The following is a 15,728-nucleotide window of genomic DNA, read 5'->3' as shown; positions in this document are numbered from 1 at the left end:
CAACGCTATATAGGAGTCGTAATGATAAATTTGTATAATTCTGTAAATTTAACTAGTTTAAACTAAAATATAGTAGGAGGAGGGAAGACGGAACACTTTGTCAGACGAGAATTTTTAAATTTTCTTTTTACGGACCCATATTTAATGATAATCAGTAAAATAACGTTACAGAATTATTCGACAGACCTATCACGACTTTATGAAACGTGCGTCAAAGCCAATTACTGTTTATTTTTTAAAAGGTAAAAAAATTCGAAATAGTAAGATAATTTTGAATGTTCGCTAACTTGTTCTTGTTGAATGTACGTAGCAGTGGAGAAATCCATGGATGCCAAGATACGATATATTAATAACTTAATATGAATCATCACAACAATCATTACGTGGTAACACAGCTTTAATAAATCAACTGCACAGAATTAAACCTTTTCATCATTCATTTAACGACTATAAGTGTGTATAGGCATACTTCCTTGTGTACCAATTGTAGAACTTTAGGGGCTTTCCCATTGACAAAAGTAGAGTTCGGAAAGCGGTAATGGTTATAGGATGGTGTTCACTTCAGGTCGTTCTATCGCAGTCTGGCTTATAGTGTTGTCAAGTCTTACAAACTATTTTATTTGTGAAGTAAATAATTTATTTGATCAACTATGTATGGAAAAAGACACCATACCGGTAACTTGCGCATCATGAAACCATCGAGGATTCAGTTTTCGCAAGACTCAATTGCAAAATCGTTTAAAAATGGAACTGATTTAAATGAAACTTGTAGACTAATATCAACTGGATATGTCAGTGTGGATGAGATACCTCCAATAAGAGTGATTATAAAGGATAACAAGGCGATAAGGTATATTACAAAACTTTGAATGTAACTATTTTTTTTTAAATTTGACACTGATGTCATTTTTATTGTTTTAATCTTTAATTAAATCATTATAACAATATTCGTGTTAAACTGTTGCGTAAAGCGCATCAGTAAAAAGCATTTTACCGTATTTTTTTGCATCCATCAAGGAAAAGGCAAATCAAATATAGTGTACATGGAAGGCTACATTTCAGGTTAAAAAATTTTAGGTTACTAAAAACATTCTTTATGTCTATGCTGTGACCACGGACCAAAAAATGCAAAAACAAAGTTTACAGGCAGGGATGTAGGACTGTATCGAACAAAAACTGCACCACACGGTGATATAAATCATAGAACCCGGAAAACGAATTTTAATAGAACAAGAGATCACAGATCTAATGAATGAGCACGTTTTAAACTAATTAGCATAAAATAGTAGAGTGGGGAAAGTTGGGACACCTTTAACACATAATATCCAAATAGCCTGTTCGTGTTTTAAACAATTAACAACGGTCTGTGGAAGTCGTGAAGGTATACGGTTTTATAATTAATTAAATGTTCTTTGTTTACTACTAAATTAAATTAGAAAACAAAATGAAAAGGTGTCCCATCTACCCCCACCCCGCTATATTAATTAATCCTTTTACTACAACGGTCGACTGGGCTCGATCAAAAACAAACCTGGAGTAACCAACAAAACGGGTTCTAGTCGCCATTGGTGACTGTGAAGCAGTAGGCAGAATGTATTTATACATGTATTATAACTAATGAAACTTATGACGTATGAGGATTGAGTGATTGGTAAAGAATATGTGTAAATACACTTTGTACAACTCCTGTATCATGTGTTTATTGTAAACACTAGTTAACGTTTTCGTCGCTTAAAAACGTTTGTTTTCATGAATTTTGACAAACCATAATCACGCAGTAATTAGGTAATGTTAGAAGTTAATATTATTCATATGATGTTCGCTATGTAAAGTGCATGAGGAAAGTAATCGTCAATTAATCGCTCATCGTGCGGTTTTAAATCTGAAAATTCAGTCTAAAAATTATAAATATATATTATGATTTAATTTCAATCAAGAAAATAAAGAAAAATGCTAGAATTAAGAATTGAGGTAAGTGCGGAAAAAAGTCGCGAAAAAAACAACAACAACAACAACAACAACTGTTCGACGAAAAAGATCTATATGACCACTAACGTGCTCAATAATTGAAAGTTAAGTTATCTCTTTTTAAAAATAACACGGACAATATTGGGTAAAGGGTAAAGACGAGAATTTACAAAACAAGAACAATCGTTAAGGGAAAAGTAAAATTTATAACCAGAAAAGGGACGTATTAGTCTACAGGTTGTCCGCACCAAACTAAATCCGTCATATTTTCGGCGTGCATTACCGAGAAGGATCTGTGACGTCAAATGACGTCAAACTTAAATAGCTCAGTGGGCGCCATCTGTATACGCATTCAGTTCTATTTTAAACGCGCAATAAAAACAGATTGTATGAACGTATACCTGTGTTATGCGCTAAAGGTGTTCCATCTCCCCCCATTCTATTATTTGAATATTAACATAACAAGTTTGTCCTAAATAAACACATTTTTTATCAACATCTGTTTGGTCGACTTTTCAGTGTTGACAATCGTCGGTTGTACGTTTTTCGTGTGTTGGAAAAAGCTGGTTGTCTTCATAGCATCAAAGTTCAAGTTATAAACCAGTTCGATGAAGAACGTTTTACTTCGACCAACAATGGCTGCCATGCACGACTACGAAGTGGTGGACGTCGACAGAAAGCTCCACCAGCATATAGACATTGTGAATGTTATGCGGGTAGATTACTATCAGGTAAACATTTTTGTGCGAACATTCAGTTACTGTATTAAACTTACACAAAAACTTACTCTTCAAAGTTTTTTCACCTTTAATGTACTGGCAACAAGAGGTACAGGGCGAAACTAATGAGACAGATTATCTACATACACGATACATTAAACAACTCATTAGGAACCACTGGGTTGGAGTAATTTCTGTTAAATGTCTTGCCAAGGACACACATGTCTAATTTGGTAACAGCAGCACCGAGCCTCGACGCGTTACCTCTGGGCTATATATACATGTAGGCGGGCTGATAGTTTTTTCTCATTTTTTTGGAGAAAATCGAACACAGTTTAAACATTCTCTAGGTTTTTTTTAAATTCTCTAGCGTGTATCTTTCTGGCAGCATTAAGCGGTAGTTTGCACATTAACAAAAATAGAGTAGTGTGGTGGGGTAAAAAAGGACACGGGGTAAAGCGGGACATTTGTAAAATAGTTTAAGGCTTTTAATAACAGAAAATTAATAATAACATTGAATAAAGTTTATATTGTTGCCACAAATTGGGTATTGCTATTCCATATTTCGCACAAGCCACTTCTCATAGACTATCTCCAGGAGCCTTATTTGACTGATTTCCGAACAAAATTTTCATACATTATCTTGTTGTTATATTAATATACTTCATATTCGAATTACCCAGGAAGTATAAATTAATAAAAAAATTTAAAAAGCCCAATAAAGTTCGGCTATTAAAACCTACACAACTTCAAAGTAGGGTAAAATGGGAGAAAAAATAAAAGATTTTATATTAATAGCATTCTGCAACTCGTGGTTAGCCCACTGAAGTCTGAATAGCTGTGCTAGTTTCTTTATACCACCTTAAAGGCCTCGACCAACGAAAAATCATTTGTGTTAATAAAAATGCTCGAATGTGATCTAAGAGTGCTACCAAAGTTTCAAATAAAGAAACAGCTTCTAAAATATCGCGTGAAAAAAACGCGGGAGTAAAAAAATCGGTCGTGCGAGTATGCCCCATTAACTTCATATATGGTGGGGTGGGATAAGATGGGACACCGCCTTTCGTTCCAACATCCCATTTTGTAGATTTTTCTCACAAATTATATGAGACAAAATCAAATTGTACGAAATGTTTCAGCTTATTATATTAACCTATGATACTCGATTAATGGTTCAAACTCGCAAACTACAAAACTTGGGCGGTTTTAACATGATTTGAGTAAACATTTCTAAGTTAGCACCTTAATATTACGACTTTATTTTTCAGAAACAGCCAGCACGACAGAGTATGCCCAGCACGACAGCGAATGATAAGTCTGTGTTCGCAATAATCTTACTTGTTATACTTTTTATCGTGTTTATCTACTTTATTGGCAAAATTTTCAAAAAGCCTGAGTGGTGACATATAGAAAAATGTTCAAATCTCATCAAACGAGAATATTTTGAAAGAGGTATAAGGTCTTGTACAAAAAATTGATGTATATGTTTCTGTTTAAAACTCTGTTAGAACACAATAACGTGATATAACCACAGCACTTACAATCATTGATTTATATTTTGTAAATTTATAGCTCACTCGTAAACAATCATAATCAAATAAACGTATAGTAGGATGGGGGAAGAAGGGACACCTTTTCATTCTATTTGCTTGTACATTTTGGTAGTAAACAAAGAACACTCAAAGAATTATAAAACCTTGTCCTCGCGACTTTCATAGACCGTTGTTAATTGTTTAAAACACGACCAGGATATTAAGATATTGTGTGCTAAAGGTGTCCCATCTCCCCCACCCCACCAAACAATAGTATACTGAAGTGACATAGCTGTTTGCTTCAGTATACTATGGTGATAAATCAGACTTCAGTATACTGTTGTGATACATCAGAACATACACTGCTTGTAGGGTATACAGTTACTGTAAGCGTGTAATAGCTGTTTGCTGATCAGGATATGGTACTAATGTTGTGCACAAACCTCGATTTAACAAACATGTAGGAGATGTGTTATTTATTTCATGCAGTCAAGATAAAGGATTACTGACAAAATGTGCATTAATGGTATGATTAACTTGTTTTTAAGAAACAAGCAGACTTTTAATATAACGATGCAGTTCACAGCTTTCGCGTTATAAACGTGTGTTTTCTTCTGTTGTGTAGTATTTCATTTTTTGAACCCCACCGCATTTGCAAGGAATAAAAGTGCATATTTCTGACATTAAAACATGTTATGCTTTCTTTGATTACACTTAGATAATGTATTTGTGATTATGATATGCCAGCCATCAGTAACAACACAAGAACATGCTAGAAACCACTTTCGTCCAAACGAATAGAACATTCTTATATAGTTAAATGTGAAAATCAAGTGGCGTTAACCGCGATTTCATGATGTTTTAGCGAGAATAATCTTTGTTAATCGGTCACACCTTATATCAGTGGTGTGCGAAACTACGCGTACACACGTTTAAACTTTTATTATAACAACAAAATGCATGACAACTTATCTACATTGTCTTTCGTAGCGTACGGAGATTGCCTTTCTACAGTAAAGGAGTTTACTGAATTTTGCAAGAGCGAAGCGCGGACCGTTTAGATTAAATAAAGCAGAAGCAGTTTCACGGGAATTAATTCAGCCTAATGAGGAACAGGCTATATAGAAGAGTTTATATATATTTAAATTTATTAAAAAGGGCAAAACTGTAGTGAACAAGTGGATACAAAATTGCCTCAGTAGATGATGCAAGCTCATGTTTTATTAATCCCGTTTTGAAATCTACAAAACTTTTACTTGATGTTTTGACAATTATTTTAAACCACTTTACTTGATCATCCAGGTTAAACAATATAGGAAACGATACTATTGAGTATTTAGGAGGGTATTTAATCAAAAAAACAGCACGAATGTTACATTCGGTTCTAGTGTCCAAAAAAAGAATTAGTAAAAAACAAGCATTCCATTCTATATGGGTGGGCGTCTCATATCGCTGCACGCCATAGGTCCTAGGATTTATGGCAGGATTGGCCCATTACTCTGAACACCCAGTTTGTTGTTATGTTGCACACTGTAAGCAAGTATGATAAGATCTTGCATCCTTGCCAATAATAACGTTGATGTTGTTTAGTAAACAGGTCTTGCACCAACTGGTGAAGAGGACCATTTCCGCCATCATCTGACACGTAAACTGAGGTGGTTGATCAACTTCTTCTGGAACTGTACTGTCAGCCATATACGGTTGGGTTTGACAAATTAATGCAGTCTGTTAAATGTGTTTTAATTATAAAGACATCATAAGTGTTCAAAAATATAAAAAAAGGTTTACTGTTTAGATATTCTGTTGTATATTAAAGAATGGTACCTCTTTTATTTGAAATACTGCTGTTTTTTGAGCACTACCAGGCAGGTGGTCGCGGTCTGTGCTGAACAGTGCATTCACTACAGGCGGTAAAACCAATTTCATCACAAACTGTTAGAACATACATTTTATTCATGATAATGATATTTTTGTGCTTTTCTTACTCACATATTTCACAATTAAGTGAGTGGACAGTGGTAGTCTCTGTAATTCTGTGTTGACCATCGTTCCAAAATAGAACTGGATGATTGTTGGTTGCACATTATGTTATTTGTGCAGATCTGAAGGCTCTCTATATAATCTAAAACATTGTTTTTTTGGTAAAACTATAATGTTTAAAAAACATACATAAAATGTTATAAACGGTAGGTATATGATGTTACATCAAGTTGTAATTTGACAACATCTACTGGCCAGTGGCCACCCATAAATACTTTAAAAGGTTATACACGGTCTGTGATGTTACATCAAGTTGTAATTTGACAACATCTACTGGCCAGTGGCCGCCCATAAATACTTGAATGGAAACTTAAACTTTTGTTGATTGGGAGAATATCTGTCTATGTTACTTTCATCAAATGAGCCTCACATATTGCTGCCCTTTGAATAAAAACATATTATATTACCTGGAAGCTTATTCGTTCCCAGAGCCTGGCTCTGGTCTCTCCCTACGGTCATACACTTTAATTCATATTATATCTTTAAAGCCCTTAGTTTAATTCTTGCACTGCAGGAAATCATTCTATGATGGTTACCAGTACCACATTCATTTTTGGTTACGGACACACCTGCCTAATAGGTCGACAATACAGAACAGATATATTAAAGGGCATATTTTCTATCGGTAAAACTGATACTTACATTTCTCTGTGTAACATATTTGCAATACAATATTATCGCCTTGCGATTCGTCACGGACAGAAAGTAAAAATGCCCGAAGCTGCTTTCCAGGTTCCTTTTCCTGTTCTGTTTTGGCAGTTTCAACCCTATACACGGTAAACAGCCCACGTTTTTCGCCTTTCGCTGCTTTTCTAGCCGACCAGGCACATTTTGGAACAGCACAGTGAGAGGCAGGCATGCTAATTATCTATTTAGTTAAGTATATACGTATATACTAACACTAATCAAACAGAAAACGTATCAAACACTCAGTGTATTATGCAGCAATTGAACGAGGTCTTGTAGAGAAGCACTCATGCGTGAGGAGGAACTGTGCGCACAATAAAGAAACAAAGGAAAAAAGGGAGTTGAACTACCATGTTAGTGTACTATGGTGTATTAGTTTGGTTTGAAAAACAAAAAAATAGTCACGAGGGGGAAGTGGCCAGGGGGGAACACCCGGGGGAAATAGCCTAGACTCTTATAAGAAGTGGTTTGTGCGAAATATATAATAGCAGCAATACCCAGTTTGTGGCAAAAATATTAACTTTTCTAGAAGTTATTATCAATTTTCTGTTGTTACAAGTTTGTATGCATGTTATTTACGTGTATTCCCAATAATAAATTCATTTATTAATCAAAATTAACAATGATTTTAAACTGTCCCGTCTTACCGTGTATGTTTTCGAATTGCTAAATTTCGAATCGCTAAAGTTACACCTGCTGTGCGAAAAGCTAAATAACTTTTCGTGTATTTTAATATATTTCTCATAGATATATACTTTTAGTTGTAACCGTCATATACTTTGAGTTTGGAAACAGTGGGCAATATGTACTTAAGGGTCCTCTATTTCTCTGTTGGCAAATTAAAAAATCCTATATACCTTATTTAACAAAAACAAAGCACAGCTCCCAAACAATGCTTGAATTGAAGAAACGTATAATAAGAGTGGGCCTCAGGATGTGTGAATTATTTGTTTACATACGAACTCTGGCCCTGTTTTAAATAGCAACACCATTGATCAATGTGATTTCAGCCGATTCTGTTAGTTTTTTAAACCTAGGAAAGCAGCAATCCCAGCAACTGCAGTAAATACGATTCCAGTGACCCAAAAGCTATTATTGGTTGGTTCGATACTTGGCTTAGGTTCCTGAAAATAAACTTAGTTTTAATAAAAAATGTAAATACTATAGACGAAAATCTATATTTAAATATTCTCTATCAAATACGTAATACTGACAAGGTAAAATACGATGAAAGGGAAACATTTTGGTAAAATATGACATCAATACTTTATTTGTGTCACTCTTGTTGGAACATACCGGTCCATCCTCAGTTTAAAAGTCACGAAGATTAATTTGCCTCGTAATAAACTAATTAGGCATCGCAACAGTCCAGTTTAATCTGCTACCGATGCAAAACGTTTTAAACACGATAAAACAGCATCAGTTCTACAAAACTTTGCTAGGAATAATAAATACTCACATCGCTAGGAATAATAGAGCTGTCAGAATCGGTGGAAGAAAAGTCATTGACATCGGTAGAATAGTACTGGAATCCCGAATTTGAAGATTGTTCAGTTTTGTTTGGCTTGTTATCTGCCTGCGGTGTTGTTAATGATTTTTTTGTCGTGGTGGTTGCTGGGGCAAGGGCTTCATATTGCCAAGCAATTGGAAACACTATAAAGAATAAGTTTTCGTATAAATTTAATGCAGTAACCGATTGTTCGCATTTAAAATGTTTACCTGATAGTGATATACCCGCATAACATTCACAATGTCTGTATGCTGGTGGAGCTCTCTGTCGACGTCCACCACTTCGTAGTCGTACATGGCAGCCATTGTTGGTCGAAGTAAAACGATTTTCATCGTACTGGTTTATAACTTGAACTTTGATGCTGTGAAGATGTCCAGCTTTTTCCAACACACGAAAAACGTACAACCGACGATTGTCAACACTGAAAATATTAAATATTCAACCGCAATAAACACAATTTCGTTTTTTTATGTAAACTAAAACAGTTCCCATAAGAAAGAAAATGATTTTATGACAAGTTTTCTATATTAACGTGAGAATACTACCACCATCTTGCTCCACCCTACCATATACCTTATCGCCTTGTTATCCTTTATAATCACCCTTATTGGACGGATCTCATCCGCACTAACATATCCAGTTGATATTAGTTGACAAGTTTCATGTAATTCAATTCCATTTTGAAACGATTTTGCAACTGAGTCTTGCGAAAACTGAATCCTCGATGGTTTTGTGATGAGCAAGTTACCGGTATATTTTCTTCTACCATCCATATCTGAGCATGCGAGGTCTTTCTATTGTACTTACAATAAACTAATGCCAAGCATGGCCTACTAAAGATATCTTTAGTAGGCCATGTGCCAAGGAAAGAATTCGTTACTCATTAAACATTTATACCGAGACGACAGTTTTGCCTACGGGGAAGCCCCTCGTGCGTAACTCCAGTATTTAGAAAATATTTGGACACAGACACAGTTGATTTGTTGAGCCATGGTGTTTGAAGTTCTCGCTAAGTATTAACGTACAGCGTTCTGTTCCCTTATAGTCTTGCACAGATTGGCTACGCGTACAATTGTGCTTGCACTTGAAAGAGACGATTTGGAAAACCTCGGCATGATCAATTTAAGACTATTCTCAATCTTCATGAATTAAAACAGAATTAAAGTCAAATCTTATTATTGGTGATTTGATGTAGATTATTTTCTACCTCGTTAGAGCAAGTTACATTCATTCTTTTAAAGCAAGTTACATTCAAGTTGGTCAAAGAAGTCGCGTTACTTAATAGTCAATACACATAAGTGCCACAAATTGGGTAATGCTATTTAATATTTCGCACAAGCCACTTCTCATAGATTATCTTCAAGTGTCTTATTTGACTGATCTTCGAACATGTTTTCCATACATTATCTTGTTGTTATATCAATACTTCATATTTGAATTACCCAGGAAGTATAAATTAATAATTTTAAAACAAGCCCAATAAAGCTTAGCAATAAAAACCCACACAATTCAAAAGTGGGGTAAAAAAAATTTGAAAGTATTGCCAAGAAATTGAAAACTTCATGGAAATATAAATACACGTTCAAACCAATGTCCATAGAAAAAAATGTGCAAAATACATTGGTGACTATAGTATATAAAGCGGCCACTAATTAAACCACGTTAATAGCGCAACAACATAACTAGCGTAATGCAAAGTTTCATGAATAGGTTTTTATCACAAACATTGGAGTCCGTGTATAAACGTGTTGTGCGGAGTACAGTGGGTTGCCGTATATAAACATGTGTAGTACGGTGGGTTGCGTGGGGAAAGATGAAATATATTTAGCACATAATATCCAAATGTCCTGAACAAATACCAACGCTCCATGGGAGTGGTGATGATAATATTGCAAAAGCTGTAAATTTTACTTGTTTACTGTACCAAATGGGACGGAAAAATAAAATAAAAAAGTCGCATCTTTATAAATTTTACTTTAAGAATAAAAACCTCGATGTCCAATTGGTAAGGTGTCTAAATTTGTGTATGTTTATTGCAGTAGCAGGAAGAAATCAAAAATAAAAACAGCCGCTAAACTTTCCGCTCTAAATATACTATGTATATAGATATACTAAACTTGTACCTGTTAATGTAGTAGGGTGGGGGAAGATGGGACACCTTTTGATTCTATTTTCTCGTCGCGTTTGATAGTAAACAAAGAACAATCAATGAATTATAAAACTGTATCTTCACGACTTCCACAGGCCGTTGTTAATTGTTTAAAACACGATAAGGCTATTTGGATATTATGTGTTAAAGGTGTACCATCTTTCCCCACTTTACTATACGTAACAGTGGTGAAATCCATGGATGCCCATACAGCGGAGATATAACAACTTAATATTAATCATCATCACAATCAAACATTTTGGTCATTCATCCAATAACTATAAGTGTGTATAGGCCAACGTCTATACTAACTTTGGTATAGGCATACTTCCTCGTGTACCATTGTATAACTTTAGGGGCTTCCCCATTGGCAAAAGTGGAGTTCGGAAAGCGGTATAATGATTGTACGCATAGAGGGCGCCATGATTGTACGGTATGTATGGGAGTTCGCTTCAGGTCGTTCGCAGTCTGGCTTATGGTGTTGTCAAGTCTTGACTATTTTATATTGTGAAGTAAAGATTTTATCTGATGAACTATGTATGGTAGAAACCAATATACCGGTAACTTGTGCATCATGAAACCATCGAAAATTCAGTTTTCGCAAGACTCAGTTGCAAAATCATTTAAAAATGAGGGAGCTGAATTACATGATACTTGTCAACTAATATCAACTGGATCTGTCAGTGCCGATGAGATCCGTCCAATAAGAGTGATTATAAAGAATAACAAGGCGATAAGGTATATTACAAAACTTCGACACCGATGTGATTGTTATTGGTTTAATCGTTAATTATATCATAATAACAATATTCGTGTTAAACTGTTGCATAAAGCGCATCGGTATAAAGTATTTAACCGTATTTTTGCATTCATCAAACAAAAGGCAAATCAAATAGTGCATGGTACGTTTTAGGTTAGACAACTTTACGTTACTAAAACATTCCTTGTGTTCATGCTGTGACCACGGACCACAAAATGCAAAAATAAAGTTTGCAAGTAGAGATGTAGAACTGAAATCGAACAAAAACTGCACCACACGGTAATATAAATTGAAAGTTAAGTTTTCTAAAAATCGTTATGGGGAATTTAGTGAAATGTATAACCAAAGATGGAGCGTAGTCTTCAGGTTGTCTTTATTGAACTTAATCCACCATACTATAGTTGCGCATTCAACCGGGAAGGATCTGGAATATCAAATGACGTCAAACTTTAGACGGTGTGGTTATGAATAAAACAACCAATATCGTTTAGCTTAGTCGTTGCCACCTGTATGCTAATTTGAATTCAGTTCTATTTTAAACGGGCTACCATTAAAAACAAAAGGGGAAATGTATAAACGAATAAACCTGTGAAACCTTACCCGGAAACCAAATTTAGGAAACGGCGCTCGTGATGTCCGCCATTACGGAGGCCACAGAGCGTGAATCGCCTATCCAAATACATGGTCGGCATGTGTTCATTAGTTCTTGTAAGCGATACAAATCTAGAAAACACGTATAGCGGTTGTTTTAACATTTAAAATATAATTTCTAATATAAATCTTGTTATATAATATTAAACCTAGGAATTAATGTGAAGTAAATTAATATTTTGACGGGTTTTCGGCGTACAGTGTGGTTTAACAGGGTACTTTACGTTGGCGATTAAGACTAGCAGCAATCAGCTTAGTTTACATAATAGTATATGATCATACATACGAATCTACAAAGCCATTCTTTACCACATTTATAATCCAACATGATAACTAGCGAACTAGCAGATAAGGTGTTCGCGTTTTCCGATTTCATAAAGACCCGCAACGCAGAAAAGGTAGCTTACTAATTCAAGCAGAGGACCAAAAATAGTAACTCAGTATTGTTTTCCTCAATGTCACTTCGATATTAGGCAAATTTTACAAAGATACCTTAAGTTTCGTTGCCGGGTATACGTGTTAAGTTTGTGAGCCAATAAAGTAAAATCATGGCAATTTACATTCAAAACTGCAGCTAGATACACCAGTTTATAGTAATGTTATGCGTTTTTGTTTGTATTTTTTTATTTTAAACATGTTTTTTTATGTTTTTGGTTAGTAAACTTGATATTTTCTGTTTTTATACTCTTTAATCGATTAAGTGTTCAATAAATTGATTATTTTTGTGAGGTTTATTATTGTGATAAGATATAACATTAGTAGAAAGCCATTTTTACGCGCAGAAGTGCTTGGTTTTTAAAAAATCGCAATATTTAAACGAAAAACAGCACCCAGCAATGATAAAATGCTATGCCGTGGGCTCTGTAATGGTGGCGACTATGACGTCATAAACGTGAGACAATGGATAATAAGACTCCTTGTTTTACAATCCGTTTCCTAACTTGGTCTATACTAACTTTACCGGAAACTATATGGTGTATACACAACTTTGTAACTCCAGCGCCGTAGCACAGTTGGTTAGCGCGCCCGTCTGTAACCAGAGGTAGGGTTCAAGGCTCGATGCTGCTAGCATTGTGAGCGCATGTGTCCTTGGGCAAGACACTTAACGGCAATTACTCTAACGCAGTGGTCACTAATGGGTTGTCCAAATTATCAGCCAGACACAAAACAAATCCTAAAAGATCACCCACAAAGTAACAAACGTGGTTACTCGTAAACGGCCGCGAGATGTTAAACCCGTGTGATAAGGACTGTCGTTTTCCGGCCACGCGAGGATAAAGTAAATTACATTTATAAGTCCTATAGTATGATGGGGAAAGATGGGAAACCTTATCATTCTATTTTCTCGTTTCATTTGGTAGTAAACAAAGAACATAGAACAGTATCCTCAATCTATTTTCTCGTTTCATTTGGTAGTAAACAAAGAACATAGAACAGTATCCTCAATATATAGAACCGTATCCTCACGACTCCCATATACACCATTGTTAATTGTTTAAAACACGATTAGGGTATATTATGTGCTAAAGGTGTCCCACCTTCCCACGTCCTACTATTTGAATACCAACTGAACAAGTTTGTCCTGAATAAACACAATTTTATCAATATCTGTTTGATCGACTTTTCAGTGTTGACAATCGTCGGTTGTACGTTTTTCGTGTGTTGGAAATATCTGGACATCTTCACAGCATCAAAGTTCAAGTAATAAACCAGTACGATGAAGAACGTTTTACTTCGACCAACGGTGGCTGCCATGTACGACTACGAAGTGGTGGACGTTGGGAAAGAGCTCCACCAGCTTACAGGCATTGTAAATGTTATGAGGGTATATCACTAGCAGGTAAACATTTTAAGTACGAACAATTAGTTGCTGTATTTAATTTACACGAAACTTACTCTTTGAAGTTTTTTCACCTTCAATCTACGGGCAACATGAGGTACAGGGCAGAACTAATATGACCCGGAACATATTTGAGAACGTTAGTAAATATTTTTAGCTATAGACCTTCAGTCGAATTGTTTTTTATGAATAAATGTAATTCATTTATAGCCTATTTATACTTAAGCGGCGAGATAATGATGGCCGTTATAAGTTAACACGCATGTAAACTTGTGTGTAAACATTTTGTGAGGAGTTTTCCAAATGTTGCAATGTATGACCGACAATTTAAACAACCAATTAGGGACCACTGGGTTGGAGCAATTTCTGTTAAATGTATTTCCCGAAAAAACACATGCTTAAATTTGTAACAGCAGCACCAAGCGTCGACGTGTTACCTCTGCGCTATACACATACAGACGCGCTGATAATTTTTCCATGACAACAGGAAAGCCTATTATGTGCTTTGGAGAAAACACAGTTTGAAAATTCTCTAGAGTTTTTAATTCCCTAACGCATATCTTCTTGGCAGCAGTAACGGTATTTTGCGCATTAACCAAAATAGATTATGGGTTATGGTGGGGTAAAGAAGGACACGGGGTAAAGCGGGATATTTTTAAACAAGTTACGGCTTTTAACAACATAAAATTGATAATAACATTAAATAAAGTGCCTATTTTTCCTCAAATTAGGTATTACTATTACTTATTTCGCACAAGCCACCTCTCATAGATCATCTCCAAGGGCCTTTAAGTTTACTGAATTTCAAACACATTTTCCATACATTATCATGTTGTTGTATCAATACTTGGTATTTGAATTAAACCCAGGAAGTATAAGTTAAAAACAATCCCAATAAAGTTTGGCAATAAAAACTCACACTACAAAGTTAGGGTAAAATAAAACATTTTGTACAGTATTCTGCAACTCGCAGTTATCCCACTAAAGTCTGAATGACTGTGCTAATTTCTTTACCACCTTATTAAAGAGGTCTATATACCAACAAAAAAATATTTTTTTGTGGTAATAGAATTGCTCGAATGTGATCTAAGAGTGCCACAAAAGTTTCAAATAAAAAACGGCTTCTAAAAACATCGCGTGAAAAACATCGGTCGTGCGATTATGCCCCTTTAACTTTTATATATCGTAGGGTGGGAAAAGATGCATATTTTTTGTGTATATTTTTGTGTGTGACATGGTTCAAACTCGCAAACTACAAAACTTGGGCGGTTTTTACATGATTTGAGCAAACATTTGTAAGTTAGCACCTTAATATTACGACTTTATTTTTCAGAAACAGCCAGCACGACAGAGAATGGCCAGCACGACACAGCATGATGAGTATTTGTTCGCAAAAATCTTACTTTTTCTTCTGTTTATCTTCATTTGGGCAATATTTTCCAAAAAGCCTGAGTGGTGACATGTATAGGAAAATGTTCAAATCTCACCAAACGAGAATATTTTGAAAGAGGTATAAGGCCTTGTACGAAAAACTGATGTATATGTTTCTGTTTAAAACTCTGTTAGAACACAATAACGTGATATAACCAGCAATCACAATCATTGTTTTATATTTTGTAAGTTTAACTCACTCGTAAACAATCGTGAATAAATAAACGTATAACCATAGTACTCTAAAACAGAGTACTATGGTATAACCCACTTATCCGGCGTGATTGGAAACGACAGTCTTTATAACACAGGCTGTGATCTGTTTCACTTTCTTGACAGCCTTTACGAGTTTGCACATATGGAACTTTATAAGTGATATTTTTTTGGACATTTTTATTTAATGCATGGCCAAGAATTTAGACCACCAATAAGGAACTACTC

At 35.2% G+C, this 15,728-nt stretch overlaps 3 protein-coding genes across 9 annotated transcripts; 1 reads left to right on the top strand and 2 right to left on the bottom strand.

Annotated features, from left to right (window-relative positions):
• The first annotated feature begins 289 nt into the window (after positions 1-289).
• Positions 290-15,557, top strand: LOC149741703 (uncharacterized). 4 transcript variants are annotated; one of them, XM_089885089.1, is made up of 4 exons: positions 526-850; positions 13,645-13,856; positions 13,922-13,995; positions 15,190-15,557. In XM_089885089.1, the coding sequence occupies exons 1-4, from the start codon at positions 651-653 to the stop codon at positions 15,313-15,315; spliced, it is 612 nt and encodes a 203-aa protein (XP_089741215.1). In that variant the 5' UTR covers positions 526-650; the 3' UTR covers positions 15,316-15,557. The 4 variants fall into 4 exon arrangements, with proteins under 4 accessions (XP_089741377.1, XP_089741215.1, XP_089741135.1 ...); XM_089885009.1 differs by lacking the exon at positions 526-850 and adding an exon at positions 11,007-11,343; XM_089885251.1 differs by lacking the exons at positions 13,645-13,856; positions 13,922-13,995; positions 15,190-15,557 and adding exons at positions 2,488-2,699; positions 3,956-4,900 and having other exon boundaries at positions 290-850.
• LOC149741705 (uncharacterized) lies at positions 5,359-7,118 on the bottom strand. 3 transcript variants are annotated; one of them, XM_089885459.1, is made up of 4 exons: positions 6,902-7,044; positions 6,209-6,341; positions 6,044-6,151; positions 5,380-5,944 (listed from the first exon to the last, which is right to left on the bottom strand). In XM_089885459.1, the coding sequence occupies exons 2-4, from the start codon at positions 6,263-6,265 to the stop codon at positions 5,738-5,740; spliced, it is 372 nt and encodes a 123-aa protein (XP_089741585.1). In that variant the 5' UTR covers positions 6,266-6,341; positions 6,902-7,044; the 3' UTR covers positions 5,380-5,737. The 3 variants fall into 3 exon arrangements, with proteins under 3 accessions (XP_089741662.1, XP_089741585.1, XP_089741492.1); XM_089885366.1 differs by having other exon boundaries at positions 5,382-5,944; positions 6,667-6,922; XM_089885536.1 differs by lacking the exon at positions 6,044-6,151 and having other exon boundaries at positions 5,359-5,944; positions 6,902-7,118.
• On the bottom strand, positions 7,179-9,344 carry LOC149741704 (uncharacterized). 2 transcript variants are annotated; one of them, XM_089884890.1, is made up of 4 exons: positions 9,030-9,344; positions 8,681-8,877; positions 8,406-8,599; positions 7,179-8,070 (listed from the first exon to the last, which is right to left on the bottom strand). In XM_089884890.1, the coding sequence occupies exons 1-4, from the start codon at positions 9,227-9,229 to the stop codon at positions 7,966-7,968; spliced, it is 696 nt and encodes a 231-aa protein (XP_089741016.1). In that variant the 5' UTR covers positions 9,230-9,344; the 3' UTR covers positions 7,179-7,965. The 2 variants fall into 2 exon arrangements, with proteins under 2 accessions (XP_089741016.1, XP_089740931.1); XM_089884805.1 differs by having other exon boundaries at positions 8,666-8,877; positions 9,030-9,339.
• Positions 15,558-15,728: the final 171 nt, after the last annotated feature.

Source organism: Ciona robusta, chromosome 1, assembly GCF_009617815.1.
Source record: "Ciona robusta chromosome 1, ASM961781v2".
Classification (NCBI taxonomy): Eukaryota; Metazoa; Chordata; class Ascidiacea; order Phlebobranchia; family Cionidae; genus Ciona; species Ciona robusta.
This window is presented reverse-complemented; position numbering and strand designations above follow the sequence as displayed.

Bases quoted from the DNA above. Each gene is read 5' to 3' on its own strand.
- LOC149741705 (XM_089885459.1), bottom strand. From the start codon at position 6,265: ATGGTCAACACAGAATTACAGAGACTACCACTGTCCACTCACTTAATT. The intron at 6,152-6,208 runs GTGAGTAAGAAA...ATGTTCTAACAG, and splicing joins CTCACTTAATTGTGAAATAT to TTTGTGATGAAATTGGTTTT. The intron at 5,945-6,043 runs GTACCATTCTTT...CACATTTAACAG, and splicing joins CAGTATTTCAAATAAAAGAG to ACTGCATTAATTTGTCAAAC.
- LOC149741704 (XM_089884805.1), bottom strand. From the start codon at position 9,229: ATGGATGGTAGAAGAAAATATACCGGTAACTTGCTCATCACAAAACCA. The intron at 8,878-9,029 runs GTATATGGTAGG...TAATATTTTCAG, and splicing joins AAGGATAACAAGGCGATAAG to TGTTGACAATCGTCGGTTGT. The intron at 8,071-8,405 runs GTGAGTATTTAT...GTTTATTTTCAG, and splicing joins GCTCTATTATTCCTAGCGAT to GAACCTAAGCCAAGTATCGA.
- LOC149741703 (XM_089885009.1), top strand. From the start codon at position 11,141: ATGTATGGTAGAAACCAATATACCGGTAACTTGTGCATCATGAAACCA. The intron at 11,344-13,644 runs GTATATTACAAA...TCGACTTTTCAG, and splicing joins AAGAATAACAAGGCGATAAG to TGTTGACAATCGTCGGTTGT. The intron at 13,857-13,921 runs GTAAACATTTTA...TACTCTTTGAAG, and splicing joins TGAGGGTATATCACTAGCAG to TTTTTTCACCTTCAATCTAC.